This window comes from Etheostoma cragini, chromosome 18, assembly GCF_013103735.1.
Source record: "Etheostoma cragini isolate CJK2018 chromosome 18, CSU_Ecrag_1.0, whole genome shotgun sequence".
Lineage (NCBI taxonomy): Eukaryota > Metazoa > Chordata > Actinopteri > Perciformes > Percidae > Etheostoma > Etheostoma cragini.
This window is the reverse complement of record NC_048424.1, coordinates 9,102,234-9,118,133: the sequence shown is the minus strand read 5'-3', so window position 1 is coordinate 9,118,133 and position 15,900 is coordinate 9,102,234. Positions and strand designations below refer to the sequence as shown.

General features: G+C 41.5%; 1 protein-coding gene across 6 annotated transcripts in view; it reads right to left on the bottom strand.

Annotated features, from left to right (window-relative positions):
* Positions 1 to 15,900, bottom strand: part of syne1a (spectrin repeat containing, nuclear envelope 1a) — a 122,483-nt gene that overhangs the window by 50,995 nt on the left and 55,588 nt on the right. For all 6 annotated transcript variants that reach the window (XR_004660426.1, XR_004660427.1, XM_034900288.1 and 3 more), the window contains exons 67-82: positions 15,181 to 15,336; positions 12,718 to 12,888; positions 9,262 to 9,588; positions 8,660 to 8,812; positions 8,263 to 8,430; positions 7,116 to 7,292; positions 5,807 to 5,953; positions 5,476 to 5,601; positions 5,204 to 5,380; positions 4,759 to 5,024; positions 4,344 to 4,500; positions 3,830 to 4,228; positions 1,982 to 3,589; positions 1,196 to 1,533; positions 917 to 1,061; positions 390 to 608 (exon numbers count right to left, since the gene is read on the bottom strand). Coding sequence is in view for 4 of the 6 variants with exons in the window: in XM_034900288.1 (XP_034756179.1) it covers positions 390 to 608; positions 917 to 1,061; positions 1,196 to 1,533; positions 1,982 to 3,589; positions 3,830 to 4,228; positions 4,344 to 4,500; positions 4,759 to 5,024; positions 5,204 to 5,380; positions 5,476 to 5,601; positions 5,807 to 5,953; positions 7,116 to 7,292; positions 8,263 to 8,430; positions 8,660 to 8,812; positions 9,262 to 9,588; positions 12,718 to 12,888; positions 15,181 to 15,336 (4,734 nt within the window). In the remaining 2 variants the exon portion in view is untranslated. The remainder of the gene's footprint in view (positions 1 to 389; positions 609 to 916; positions 1,062 to 1,195; positions 1,534 to 1,981; positions 3,590 to 3,829; positions 4,229 to 4,343; positions 4,501 to 4,758; positions 5,025 to 5,203; positions 5,381 to 5,475; positions 5,602 to 5,806; positions 5,954 to 7,115; positions 7,293 to 8,262; positions 8,431 to 8,659; positions 8,813 to 9,261; positions 9,589 to 12,717; positions 12,889 to 15,180; positions 15,337 to 15,900) is intronic.

Genomic DNA, 15,900 nt, shown 5'->3' with positions numbered 1-15,900 from the left:
GCTGAAAACGTTCACACTTGAAATAGGTTGAAAAGCGGGAAAACCCTTCATGACAGTGTTTTGGCAAGAGGTAAAAACCGGCCCAAAGCCTGGAGTTACAGCACAGCACACCAACTGGTATTCAGTTGTTGCTACATTTGACCTAAATCTGTTGAAGCAAGAATAATTTTCTGAACTTGTGTGTTTGGCAACTGTAAATATTATTTGAGTATAAACATCTTCTGTGTACTGTAGGTATGCTGATGGTTAGTTGGTTAGATGATTAGTTTTACACTGAACACACTTACAGTATGCAGTCAAGCATTCAGAGCATACACTCACACAGGGAGCAATGTACAGTTTGTACTAACAACAAATGTTGTATCTTCTTATACAGTATCTTCTCTCACCTTGTCCGTGAAGTTCCTCCACTCCCTCGCAGTTTCCTCCAGCGCCCTCTCCTGGGCTCGAGCCACACTGCGTAGTCTGGTCCACCGCTGCCACAGTGATGACACAGAGTGGCTGGTAACAGCTTTGCTGAACTCAGAGATGATCTGCTCTAAAGCTGTTGCATTCTCTTTCAAAGCATTTAGAGGCAGCTCTAGCAGGTCGACATGAGCCACCAGAGACTACAGCCAAAGATGACAACACATAAACACAAGTCATTTCATAATCGTGGTCTTTTGAAGCATGTCTACAATGGGAAACTAAAGTTCTCCCCTAAAAGAAACAACTTTACAGACACACAAGTGATCACGGAAAAATTGTACAAATACACATCTGTTTAAATATAAACGTGCATCTGCTGCTATGACAAGAACAAATGTAATATCAACGCCACATTGGACACGGCACATGTAAGTTTGACAGTTTCTATAAACATCAGATAATATTTACTACAGTATCTCTGTTTTATGAGGGGAATAAAGTGTCCCACCTTGTATCTCTGACACTTTTCCTCCGCCTGCTGGATACTAATGGCTTTAGCTGTGGTGAACATGGCCATCTTGCCCTCTGCATCATTCATCTGTTCAACTAGTGTCTCTTTCTCATGTTGGAAGGAGGTCCATAGAGCTGCACAACTGAGAAAATTATGCAAATTACAAACTACTATTGAGCGAGATTTATAATTTAATTATGTATCATATAGACTGCACATGCCAGCTGTTTATACATACTGTATTTTACATGACTGCCAGTTTATCCTTATACACACCTCTGTTGCATCTCTCTGTAGGCACCCAGGTGCTGTTTGGCTTCTGTGTTTCTTAGCAGCATTGCCTCAACTTTTTCTCTCAGTTCACCCATTGCTTTTGCTTCTATAAAATCCTTCAGCAGAGGGTCCAAAGTCCTTAGCTCCTCTAAACCAGCTGTGAAGTTCTTTTCCTGGGCTGAAATGTCTTCCAGGTCCAACACACAATCTGTCTGGTTTTCAAGATCCATCCCAGAGCTGGCCCTCTGGAGGAAAGCTGCAGTACAGTCCAGACATTTCTGCATGGACTGCAGAGATAACTGATGCCTCTTGACCAGGTTAAATGCTTGATCCACAGCAAGCTACAATATGCAGAAGGTAATTTTTAGTCTTTGCTTCTTTTTATATGATTTTTTGTCATACAAATAAAGTTAGAAATGCATTACAACAAACATGGTCTTGTCAGCAAAAAGTACAAGTTGTCTGCAGATGTATAAAAATGTTCTGTTCCTGAACTCTACTTGACTTTTAGTTTTAACCATAGTAATATGGAATTCAAGATTTTAAACAGACAAGAAAACTCTCCTCAGCAAGGAATGGAGTGAATGATATTTACAAATTTTCTTTTCAAAATTTGCAAACAGGAAATAGCTAATATTCAGTAGGTTCAAGTCATGAATGATGGATCCGATTCCTGATGAGTTTAGGATATGAACTTGGCTGAGGCAGTAATTAATCATAGTTGTATCACTTCGTAAGGGATAGAAAATGTCCCTATGATTATAATTTCAGAATAAGTTATACACATACCTGCTTTTTGCTGATTCCTTGTTGAACCTTAGCGCCCAGCTTTCCCAGCTCCTGTAGTTTCTCTTCTATGTGGGCAGGAACCGTTTTTTTCTTACTATGAGTCTTTTGCTTCTCTCTTCTACCTAAGGCATCTCCCATCTTTAATCTACTTTTTACTTCCTCATCTACAATCTTCAGTTTGCGCATTTCCTCATAAACCCTCTCAATTCTGATTTCTGAAAGAGTCAAAGGCTCCTCCAATTTGTCCTTGATAGTCTTCAACCATTCCAACAGTTTCTCAGTCTCTTTTGTGAAATCTTCACTCTTTGTGAACTTTGTTTCACTTTCACCAATAAAACGTTTCACTTCACACCGTAAAGACTGCAATGATTCAAGCTGCAGTGTAGTTTCCTGAAATGCAGCGGGATCAAACTTCAGACCAAGGCCTTTAGTTTGTTGGTTACATTCTTCAGCCTGAGAGCTCACACAATCCAGAGGTTCAAGCAGCAAATAAAGACTTGCAATTTTATCCATGGCACCTAGTTCTGTGTCTGACTTAAGTCTGACAAGCTTCTCTTTCACAGATTTAAACTCTGAGTCCAACTTTATGGCTATTCTGTTGTGTTCAACTAGTCGTTTCAAGCAATCATTTAAGTGTTGAATTTTCTGATCATTCATCCTTTTCAGTGTGTTGTGCACACTAACTAGCTGCAGTGTCTCTTCAACTCTGTATTGTTGACCCCGACTGAGGAACCCCTCATTTTTGCCATGAAGTTCTCTCACAGCGGGGCTAATATGAATTAAACTTTCATTGATATTTTTGTATTCATTGATTAGACGAACGACAAGTTCCTCCTCTTTAATACTGATAGTCTGCTTCTCCAGATTGTCAAACTGCTCCTGAAGCTCCTCCAGTGCATTACGAGTGATATCAAAGAAAGTGCTGAATTCTTTTTGCTCTAAGATTATTTGTTGGACTCTGTCTTTCTTCTCTTTGGCTAGAGCAAGGATGGCATTATACTGCTGAGGCAGGGCATTGAGCCTTTCATCTAGGTAGCAATGATCAATCTCGTTCAGAGTAGGGAGGATCTCCTGGCCTATTCTTTGGACAATAAGAAGCAGGTTCTCATACTCTGAAGCTTGTTCTAGTACATTCTGAAAGTTAGACAGCTGTGTTTGCAACTCTGAGCTATCGTCAGTGTTGCTTAAATTGATTTCAGGGAAGGTGATGGCATCTGCTCGTCTCAACCAGTGCCAAGTCTTATCCAGGTCAACCTGGAAGTATTTCCTGGAGGTTAAGGCTTTCTCTAAGTCTGTGAGACGCTGGGTGGTCCTCTGGAGGGCGGTTTCAAACACTGCCTGCAGCTTCTCAAGTCTCGCCAGGGTTTCTGCTCTCTCTTTGTCAGTGGCATCTCTTTCTATCTCTCGCCCTTGTACCCAGAGTGATGCCAGCTCTCTCTGGTATGCTTGTAAACCACTCTGGACGCTGCGACAAGCAGCAACCTGTTTGGCTAGGTCCTCAGGGAGAAGAGCTATGTGGTCATCTATCAAAGCCCTCCTCTCCTGTTGCTGTACCCAAGACAGTGCTCTCCCCAGGCCTTGAAGAAACTGTGTCCTCTCTGTAAAGGCCTAGACAGGAAGAATTAAAGATTTAATTATCTAAAAAGTTTTACCAGCTTGAAAAGGATGTAGCATATTTGTCTGACAACACAAAGTCTAATCAATAACAACATGAGATCCTTTTATAGTTTGTTTCTTGGACCACCTTGTTTCTTGTTTTCACCAGATTAACTGGTCAGAAAAAAGTTAGGTCATTTAGGACATAATTAAAATTCTACTTGCATCAATTACAAAAACCCAGCTTTTTACCTTACTAAGGTACTTCCTCCTTTGGGCCACCCGAGCCCCCAGAGCTTCCACCTCAGTCTGGGCTTGTTCAACAAGCTCCTGTAGGAATCTTTTCTCACTCAGCCCCAGTCTGGAAGCCACAGCCTGGGCCTCGCTCACTGCCTGGCCCAGCAGCTGCTGACGGGCCTCCAGTTCTACACACACACTCAGGTGATCAAACAGGAAACTCTGAGCCAGATCGGGGGGTGGGCTGGTTTTCAACACAGAGGTAAAAGCAGGCCGTTGCTCCTCCACCCACTCCCGGGCATCCCTCAGTTGGGTTTCAACCCGGGCAAGATCCTCTAGTGTTTGTGCAGAGTCCTGGATCTTCTGTTGAATCAGGGTTTCAAGCTTAGCCCAGCGCTGCTCCAAATGACCAACCTAGTGAAAGGCAGAACACTGTATAAAACTGGACCCACTACTTATATTCTACATTATCACTTATCAAGTTTCCATCGTAAGAAGCAGCTGAAGAATTACGAGAACGGAGCTCCACCTGTTGCTTGATCAGCTCCTTGTCTAGCAGGCTAAGTCGAGGCAGGGTAGCTTGCCTCTGGTCTCGGAGTTCTTCTAGAGTTGCTTTCTGCTCCTCTAGGTCACTGGAAAGCTTTCTCAGAGCCTGTAGATGCTCACTTGTACTCTCTGTGTCAGCCCTAGGTAGACAGAGATGGGTAGAGGAACAGTCTATAAAATAGTATAATTATAAAGATACAGCAGTTGTATTGGTTGAGATAAAGAGATAGCAATGATTGTAACACAAAAGGAAATAGGTATGTATATATAGTAAATACTGTGTGTATATATAGCCTTGTCAATAAACAAATATATGTTAAAATAATGTTCAAGGTGTTTAAAATTATACACAAAAGTGAAACATCACATCCACCAACATCCACGGAAAGGCTTGATACCTGGCGAGGTAGTCCCATTCCCTTGAAACTTGGTGGAAGAGTTCCTCCACAGCAACAACACTCTCATGGTACTCCCCACTTCGCTGCATGTCCTCCCCCCGCTGAGACTCCAGTTCTTCTGCCCGCTGGCCCAGGTCCATCCAGCTTCTACTCAGTCTCCTTATCTCTTCCAGGACAGGAGAGACCTGTCCATCTGTCAGCCTACCAACCGCTTCTTTCAAATGGTTTACCCCAGACTGTCTCTCCCTAATCTGCTGAAGGAATTCCTGTAGGAAAGATAATGGAATTTCAAAGTCACACTGAACTTGAGTTTGATTACTTTATTCATCTAGAAGTTTGCCTAGACAATGAGATACACACATTATAAAACAATACAGTGTTGTTGTAGAATAAACTTGCAAAACAAAAAAATCATTGATCCTCAGCATACAAACAAAACACAGACCTGTGCCTTGTCCAGCTGATTCTGTGCAATCTTGGGCTCCAGCTCTGCAGGTCTCCTGATGAGATTCTGAAGTTGCTGCTCCGTCTCTCTCAGCTGGACCTCCAGATCTGCCTTCTGCTCCTCAATGTCCCTCCAGCTGTCTGCTACCTCCTCACAAAGCAGCATTCGCTCCTCAATCTAGACACAAAAACACAATGAATCAATGACCAAGTATTTTGTCAAACTAAATATTAATTTTTTTTTAATTCACAGGTTTGTTAAAGCTAACTGACCTGCAGCTTGACCTGCTGGATAGCTGTTGCGGTCCCCCTGACCCTCAGCTCAGACAGGTCACATGTTGAGCACACAAGCTGGAGGTAAGTGCTGGCCTGTTCCTGGCGAGCCCGCTCCTGCTTCACCTGCCAAAAAACAGAGTCTGTTATTGATCCTATGGTTTTATTGACTGTAGGACAATCTGCAAACTACATGTATTTTGCCCACATTTTGTCCCTTATCTAAACACATGCATCAAGCTAAGTGTCCGAGAGATTGCAACATGACAGCCATGTATGTGATTCCTATTAAGTCAGTGTTCATAATTTCGGAGGGAACTGGCTTACTGACCTGCTGTAACGCCTCCTCCAGGCTGAGAGGAGGATGTGGAGGAGGCTCGGGTTCCTCCGAGACAGAAGTCAACCATGTCTGACACTGCAGCAGTGTGTCTTGAAGACTTACATGTCTCTGTAATTCATGGTCAAGACTCTGATACACCTGTAAGACATGGACACACATATTTCAGTGCTATATGTCTGGAATGAACAGTCAAACTTCCATATAGTAAAAACCCTTCAGAAAATCAATCCAAAACTAGAAACTAAAGGGAAGATTTTTTTTCTTCTAAAAACAGCAAAACACACAAATATAAAGTGAAGCTGTAGGTAAGGACTACTAGACGACTGCATAGCTTTTGAAGACAGTATAGCATGGCCAAACACTGAGACATGTTAACAGATACACCGAACAAATAGGCAGTTACGCAGTGTTGTATTTAACAGGTGTTGAATGTGGAGGCGTCTATGCCTTCCAGGGGAGAGCAAAACAGCAAGGTCTGATTGACAGTGTTAATATGAGAGTCCAAAACAGGGAAAAAAGGGGGGCATGTATTGGCAAACAGCCAAGTGTATTTGGCTAAGGCTAGAAGGTTGGCATGGTGGCAAGTGGCAGGCAGGATATTAGAGCAGTGTTGTGCTGGGACACAGTTGGCAGCCATCGTAACACTGGAGGCGCAGTTGTAGAGAAGCCAGCAGCGTAGTGGTACAGTGTGGCTGGATCACACAATGCCAGATTGGATGTGCGAGTGCTGGTGGAGGTGGTGTCTTGGGAGGTGAGCTATGATGACAGAGTAGAGGCTGCCAAAATGACAGAGCGGGCCTGGATTAGAGGGCTCGCAAGATCTACTGAATAGTGGTGTGTGACCATTTTTGGCTCAGGCATGAAAAAGTAGAGTTGACAGGGGATATGCAGAGATTAATATGGGAAGATTGAGTTAGTGATTTTGGCTGGTGGTGGGGTCTGTCTGCGTATGGCGGCTGTTGAGCTCCACTTTGGCAGCCGTAATTGGTGGTGCCCTCTACACTGGCAGTGAAGGGCTGCCTTGAGAGATGGGCTTAAGTGTCAGAATGGGTTAGGATTAAGTGGATGCCTAGGCTGTTGGAATATTATTGCACTGATATGCAGAATGTGTGTGTGTGCATGCATGTGTGGTCACGTCCATGGATGCACTTGCAAATGTTCGTGAATCCAATGCATTATAAATGCCTAAGAACCGTTTTAGTACTTTAAATACAGAACACATCTCAGCTTCCCATCACTCCCTCGTCAACCTCTTCTGCGTCCCCTCCCTCCCGCTTTCCATCTCCTCCTCCTCACTCACTCTCTGTGCTGTGCTACAGATGGCAGAGTAGCTGTCTCTGGTGCCTTGCTGGTGAGCCTGGACCTGCTGTCTCAGCCTGCTCTGCACACGGTCACTGCAGCCTTGTACCAGGTGGTCTCCTCGCTCCTTCAGGGCTGCCAAGCGGTCTTCAAAGCCCGCTACTTCCTCCATGATGGCCTGTGGAGGACAAAGTAACAAAGTAGGATCATGTTAAAAAGAGTCTCCAGTGGAGACGTATTACAGAATGAGTCTGTTTACATTTCAATCATCCAGGAGGTCAGAGCTGACTGATACCATACAGAGAAGGTCTCATGGTCTTAGACAGGCTTTGAAGGATGGATGACTTTTTAAGACAAGTGAAGGAAGAAGAGAATTTGCAGAGCACAGTAGCTTTGTAATTTAGGACTAAGCCCCTTTGGCTAACTAAAAACAAAGTCTGTCATAGATCTGGACTGAAACTACCAACAAACCATTTTTGACTGAATCATCAGTATTTTTTAATTTACATTATTAATCATTAATTAATACAATAAAATACAGTCCAAATAAATGTATCTGAATAAGTAGAATAAATTAAAGGAGGCTTCTCATACAAGAACTAACTGCTTACAAGAAATTTCATTATGGATTAAACTGTTATGTTACCCAACAATTATTTTCTACAAATGTATTGTGTCACACTTTTGCTATATTAAGTTATTCATTTTAGTCCGTGTTGCGTACAGTCGTGTATAACTTAGAAAGCTATGCTACAACTCTGGACATCAGGTACACGGACATTAACAGCAAGTAGTTAATGGAAAATGATTTAAGTAAGCGGCAGACCTAATAATGATATATTGCATTATTTAAGGTCATATAGCAATGTTGATTGAGCAAAACAAAAGCTGTTGAATCTCAAAAAAGAAGTTAAATCTTTAGCAATTTTGTTACAACAAGCAGTTGCGGAAACATACACACCTCCAACAGATCTAGATCTAAGAAGTGTTGATTTATTACTATTACACCAACAATTAGATAACACTTGAAGCCTGAAGTTTCCTGGTAGCTGTAAGTGAACACTTTTGCTCTCTAATCAATCCTCATTGTTTGAGCTCTATCATATGCTACAAACTCTGCAAACAAATAACGAGATGTAATTGGTCACCTTGTGCCTGGACAGCTGTTGAGTGGCTGCCTCCAGGCTGCCACCCACACTAGGATCAGGAGTCACCATCCTGCTGGACATCTGGAGCAGCCAGCGCTCAACTTCCTGGAGCTCATTGTGATAAGCTTCCTGTTCCTTCACCTGGCCTTCCAGATTCTCCACATGAGCCTGGACCACATCAATTCCAAAATGTGAGAACGCATGCACGCACACACAAATTATACTGATTACAAACAGCATATGCAACAAATTATTACAACCACCGTCCTGAAACAGAGTTACTTGCACTTTATCTGTGTTTCCTTCAATTCATCTGCAAAGTATCCTGCATATAAAGAGCATTCCCTTTTTCCTCTCTGTATATCATTACTACTGTTGGCTGAGTACAGGTTCTCACCATGGCAGTACGACAGAGTTCAGTGTAGTCCCTTTGCATTCTGCTCATTTTGTCCCTGATGGAGGGATAGTGGACGGAAGCTAGCAGAGCGTCTCCTTTCTCCACCACTGACCTGATGGATCCATCATGGGACTGAACCATCTGCAACAGAGCCTGGGGACACAGACAGACAACATGTATGTTTAATATAGTCTAATATAGAGTAAAGACCATCCTTATTACATGCAAAAAGGTTTTGTTGAATCACTATTGTTTCATTACATCATTGCTCAATATTAAATGATTACAGGAGTGTTTTGTTTTCTTTTCTTAGCTAAATTAAGATTAATAGATTCTATTACACTGTCAATCCTTTTTCAAAGCACATAACCATACAAAACAATGGTATAGTTAGGAAAATGGTCAGCAGTTATGGAAAGTACAGTATATTCAATTTTGGAGTTAATTGGGTAAGACATGCAAGGACACTTATGGGGTCCATAAAGCTAAACATATTCAAGGTCTCGCTGCCATTTGGACCCACCAGTGCAAATGTACATTTAATACTCATGATTTTAATTTATATACAGTTTGACTGAGAAATTACATAGTTGCTGCTATACCTTATACTTAGCCAGCAGTGCTCTCCGTTGGTACAATTCAGCCTTGGGCTCCACAGGAGAGCTGAGCAAAGCCCTGGTCTCCACCAGCCACTGGGCCTGAGCCTTATACCGGTCCTCAAACTCCTTCGCTAGCAGTAACGCCCGCTGTAGAAAGCTGTGCTCCTGCCTTAGCCCACTTGCGAGCTCCTCCAGCTGGGCAAGACGGGCCTCTACCTCCCCTCCTAAACTCTCAGCTCCGGCCTCATCCAGGAAGCCTGCTGCCTGCTCTGCTCGCTCCCTCAGTGATTTCAGGAAACTGTGACCACGTTGGAGCTCAGACTGGAGAGTCTGGGTGAAAGAGAGAGCAGAAATACAACTCAGCATGGCTGCTGCTATAGTATTATTCCCATTACTATATACAAAATAGCCTTTAACCAGGGCACTTTACAAACTGGTGAGTTAAAGAATAAATACTGCTTCTCTGTATCAGTGTACCAAAAATGTAGCATACATTATATGCTCTAGGATTACGGAATCATACTATTTTAGTTTCCATGACTTTGAGGTTAACACTCAAACACACTATCATTGATTTCTTTGTTTTTCACCTCCAGTGCTACCCCAGTCACCCAGACTAGCCTTGCAGTGTGTTTGAAAGGCTTTGAACCCACCAGGTAAGCTGACACCTGCATGGTGAGATGTAGAAAAGACTTGGAGGTCATGTTGTGGAGAAACCACAGTCAATAATATGAAAGAAGGACCAAATTATGAGGACCCTTAACGGGCAGCAGTAGCTGCGGTTGTTTCCAGGGCAACCACAACACACACACACACACAGACACAGACACACACACACACACACACACACAACCACACACACACACACAGACACAGACACAGACACACACACACACACACACACACACACACACACACACACACACACACACAGACAGACCTTCACGCAATGGGACGCCATCTAGCTTTCATCGTCAGTCTATTAATGCTTAAGTAAAGAGTAGCTTCACATTGCAACAACCCCAGACCTCCAGCTACTGCAGCTGATAATATAATATAACAAGATCTGTGTCTGTACACACACGTCCATGTTTGCTGCTTACTTTAATATGTAGCTTATGGCATGTTCATCATTCCAGTCAGAATGCCAATGTCCCTCCCTTAAGCCTTTATAGGAGACATCTCATTTCCATATAATTCTGTGTGGTTTACATGTTAGGTAAAACATGGAGATCTGCAGTAATTGCCATTTACAGTAGATTTAATTCCGTGTGACTCATTATCTTCACTTCATATCAAATAATCTTCCTTTCACCTGACAATGAGTATCATTCTTAGCAACACCACTGGTTGTCCAGATGTTGAATTAAAGATGATGATTGCAAGATTGTGTTCACTTTTTGTTCCACAGAATCTGGTGAACATTATATATAAGGTCCTGAACACAGTGTGCCCTTTATGCTGTAAACAGTAATGTACCATGTCAGCCCCCTTTAGTGTAAATGATGGTTTTCTTATTCTGCTTCCGTTTTCAGGCTCCATTATCAACTGTAACACGTCTAATGTGGCGCTGACTACCATGTTCATCAATTACAGTTGATGACTAACACAAGTAAGACATAAGACTAAGGTGAACCTGTGAGCAGCAGTTAGCTGTCCTGTTGTTGTTTCTCTGCTTTAAATGTATGGGCTGCAGCAAACTGGAGCACCAAAGTGTCACGTTGTATTCCCACAGGCATAAAGGGGTGAACCAAAACTGTAAACTAATTATTTTTTGTTCAAGTGCTATTTGTAGCTGTTTGTTTAAACATGGACCTGTTTACTTTTACCATTTGGAGACAAACCCTGACTGTGTGCATCATAAAGCAACAGCAAAAAAAACATTAAACATTTATGAAATGACAGTGAATTTAGAATTATGGAAGAGGAAGGTGGCGAGGGGGGTTAATTAGGACAAGGAAAAAGCCTTTTCCCTTTTTTGCATTTTGCACTGTTTGAAAACTACTGTATAAAACAAAAAATATTCAACTAATATATCTTTTTTTTACAGAAATAAATAGATACACTGGATAGGGACAGTCAGGGAAAATATAAAATGTGAGGATTTTAGTTATTTAAATACACAAAACTACCTAAATTGTCCAATTCAAGGGGACTAATGATGCCTTTCTGTGTGTGCCTTACCATGGTACAGTATACTTTCCTTTTTAGAGCACTTAATGGCCATAATTTTACAGTTACAACTCAACTAGGATCAAATAAAGTCGAAATCCAACTAATGTCCCTTGACACAGCTATTGACTACTGGTCTTTGTGTCAATGCATAGTCATCACATCTCAGTGAAAAGCCCTGTAGCGCTCACTATGGGAGAGCACTTGTGCATTATCTGCAGTGCTGGAAGGACACGTGGTGACAGCATGTCTTCAGTCCCTATAAAGAGACAGAGCATTGATCCCAGGGATTACTGCAAAGCCCACACCAGATGATGTATTGTAAATGTCTATGTGTGTGTCTCTAAATGCATTTCTGGATATGTCTGTGAGGAAGACAAAGAGAGATGAGATGTAGTGACACGTAAAGAAAGGCAGTGTAAAGAATGTGTGAAATCACAGAGGATTCATGGGTTTGAGTTTGCTGCAGCTTGTTAGTTAGTACTTTGGATTGGTTTGTGTGTGTGTGTGTGTGTGTGTGTGTGTGTGTGTATGTGTGAAGCGGTAAGGGTACTGCATCAATTACAGTGTCTGTGCCAGCAGGCTCCTGACACCGGCGCTTCTTCATCCTCTACTTCACAGTGGGAGGTCTCTCCCTGCTACCACACTTCCTCTAAAGCCGCACCCGCTTTGTCTTCATAATGAGCCGATCAATACACATATACTCATGCAATCCTTTACACTTCACACTCAATATGAACTATGCCAAGCAAACCATAGTGGTGATTTTCTTTGTATTGCACTCTGTGCATTCTTGAGCGGGGCTACTTTTCTCTAAGGCCGATTTGACAAAAAGAGAAAAAAGACAAACTGTTACAATTATGCCACGACAATGAGTTTTTTAAAGCTCTAGCCAAATATATACTGTAAGTACAATGAATGTTTTGAAAGCTTTGTTCATATTTTACTGGCCAAGCATATTGTAGCTGCCAAAAGAAATCTTCACAATTCATGTTATTAACAGGTAACGTACGAGATTGCACAAGGACATTTTTGGTGGCTTGGATATTAAACGCATACAAGTTTGTGCTCAAATTCTCCACTACAAACAGGGATCTTGCTTACTCATCAGTTTGCTATGGTAATACCCAATTTCTGTGCTGATTTATTACAACCTACTCCGGGAGGTGTATTAAGCGCTGCATAGCACCTTGCATCCAAATGCCTCACTGATAAAGGGAGGTTCAGAACTGTGACTCTGAAACCATTTAAGTCACAAGTACAGTACATATTTATGTAAATCAATACCTCTAGTTTTTTCATCTTCTTCTCCATGGCGACCCGGTCCAGGGGTTCAGAAGTGTCAGTTAATGCTGTGAAGCTTTTCTGAGTGGAGCTGAGCCAGTCAGTGAAGGACATGCAAAGGTTCTCAGCCTCTACGATGCTCTTTAGCTCCTCTTTAAGCTGCTTGATGGTGTCCTGTAAATGAATGGATGAGAGGTCAGTAGCGAAGTTTAACAAATATACTCACTTTAACTCACTTTAGGTTTTTCACAGGTTTTTGTTGTTGTGGAATGATTGACTGTAAATGAAATATATAAAGAACATCAAATTTCAGGCCATGTTTTCCATATGTGTCTGTAGACCACAAGACTGATATCTACAGTATGTCTGATATTTAATAGAAAGTCAATATAGATTAAGATGTTTTATTCTTACTTAGCAGTTAACTAGATATTTAAGCTAGCTGACCATATTGCCATTATATTGAATTGTATGGTTATATTTAACAGGTGAAGGTTAACAACCCTCACCTAAACTACTGCTGCCGTTTTGTTTCAGAAGTTAGAATTGTTGGTAAGACGCTTCAGACTGTATTTGGTCAGGGGAAAATTCAGGAAACATATATCATTTTCTTTGAAGCTGTGCCTCAGCTGTCATACCTTGGCCACCAAGGACCAAAATCTCTCTTATCAACCATCAAAACAGAAAATATCAGTTTACCCCCTCCTCATTCATCTGCAGAATGTCAATAGCTTTGCTAGAAGGTGAAGAGGGTTTTTATGTTTTTGACACATTATCCACTTGACTGAGATTTTAAGTCAATATCACCATGAGGATGGAGAGGGTTTCTTGCAGGTTTGACACATTATTCACTCAACTTGCAAATCCTGTGGTGAGAAGCTCCAATTAGTAGATAGTGCTGAGTGCACACCTTTCCTGACTAGACAGAGATAACAGCTTCCCACCTCAAGCCCATGTGGCCTCCACTTCACAGAGCATAATTACATGCATCCTTGGTATGAGAGGGATGTCATGTGTCTGTATACTTACATACTGGCATGACTGTAAATAGATGCATGTTTGAGTCAATTGTGAAAGGGGAAGGAAGGGGTGTGGGTATAACAGAGACAGAGAAACAAAGTGAGGTACTGAAGGGGAGACACACTCACACAAGAACTCCTATGTGTTACTGAAGGTGTAAAAATCAATGCAGTGCAGGCAAAGCTTTTTCACTACTGGTGCAGAGTGTGAGATTGCCTTCTGTAGCGTTTAATTACAGATTTAGCCCCAGTCCAGAGGAGCCCCATTGATTTTCCTTTAGCCCCCCCCAGAGGAGCAGACAAATAGAGAGGCTGGATCTGAGTTTACAGAGCATAACTCTCAAAGCTACTTCAATGGGCTGTTACAGAAACAAAGTACAAACTCTCACTGGTGCAAATTCCATGGTGAGAGATAACTATGTGTGAGAAACCCACTGCAGGCAGAGACCCCAATGTAACAACACACAGCTACAACCTTTTTCATTGAGACAGTATGACACAAAAGGAACTGAACCTATACCAAGCAGATTAACGCTTTCTGTTTTGTTTTGCTTGAAATTAGGTATTGTATGTATCCAGACTTCCTGACCACTAAGGGCACTTTTTTTAAAGGGCCCATGACATGGTACTCTTTGGATGCTTTAATTTAGGCCTTAGTGGTCCCCTAATACCAGATCTGAAGTCTCTTTTCTCTTTCCAAAAATCCAGCCTTGGTGCAGATTTACAGCCACTAGACCCAGTCCCACAATGAGCTTTCCTTTTTATGTGCCATTTCTGAGTCTGTGGCATTGCCCTTTATGACCTCCTAAGGGGCAAGATTCCAGATCAGCCCATCTTAGCTTTCATTTTGTCAAAGGCAGAGCAGGATACCCAGGGCTCGGATCATACCTATCGTTAAATTTAAATGCCATGGGACTTTTAACCGTAATATATAGTCATAGTAAAAAAACACACATTGTTCAGAAAGGATACTATAAGGGTTAGGTATAACAGGTCCCAGGGACTTCTACATGCTGTACTTCTTCAAGAATGTAGGTCATTCAACTACATTTAATTTTTGCTAAGTCTTAGTAGTTTTAGAATGTCTAAAGAATAACTGGGTTGTTGGCATGGAAGAGATGACTGAAAAGATAATGAGAACACTTATCTACAGAAGTTCAAACTTCTAAATAGAAATTCTTAGGAAAAATTTAACTAGCCAAGTGATCCTGGAAAATAGGAAGTATGGACTAAATCATTTTAACATGCTGTAAGGCAAATTTCATTTTAGCCTGTACTATTTTAATGATAAAGTACTTTAACAGATAAAGTAGGTCTTCCCTACACATAAATCTATAAAAGAAATGTTTTGTTTTTTTTTGGACAAAATTGATCAAAACAAAGAGTGAAAGCATCTCTGAAACTTAAAATAATTATATAAATCATATAACAGCAGAGAGTGCCTAACCTGTGTGTTTAGCAGCAGGGAATGGTAGCGGGCAGTGAGCTGGGTGGCAGTACCGCTGACATGACTACTGATGTAGGTTTCCTCCAGAACTTGCTGTGCCAGAGAGGAGAGGCCATCAACTTCTCCCTGCCGTGCAATCACAGCCTCAAGACAACCCTGTTCAAAAGCGGCATAGGAAATGTATTATCAGCATCAAGCTAGTGAAATACAGTCAAAAATATTCATGATTTAATTGTAAATTATGTTTTTGTTATAAAATACAAGGGCTAACAGGGGTTAAAGGAAAACTTCTAAATGCAGAGAAGAAAAATGACTGAGACTGACATCCTGACACTGGCAGGAAGCGTGCTCCAAAGATAGGTGACCATGTAGAGAAATATTTTGTCCCCTGCTACTTTCTTTCAAACGCATGTTGTGAGTGGTATATGCGTAAGTAGGAAAAGCAATGCATTAAAGTGCAAGACCCTAGAATGCCACATAACTTCTATTTCAAAAGGCAAAATTTTATTTTAAAATTTTACTCTTATCCAAAATATTAAATTAAAGTAAATGTGTGGTCTAGAAAAAAGGTGTGCAGAAAATATTCAGGAGAGGATAATATTAAGGAAAGAAATAAAATTTCAGAACTAACATTAATGTGTGTTTCAAATAAAGTAACAGTGCATTGCCGTTGGCAATATAGTATGCTGTCTTCCTACTGAGATTTCAACTATTATCACA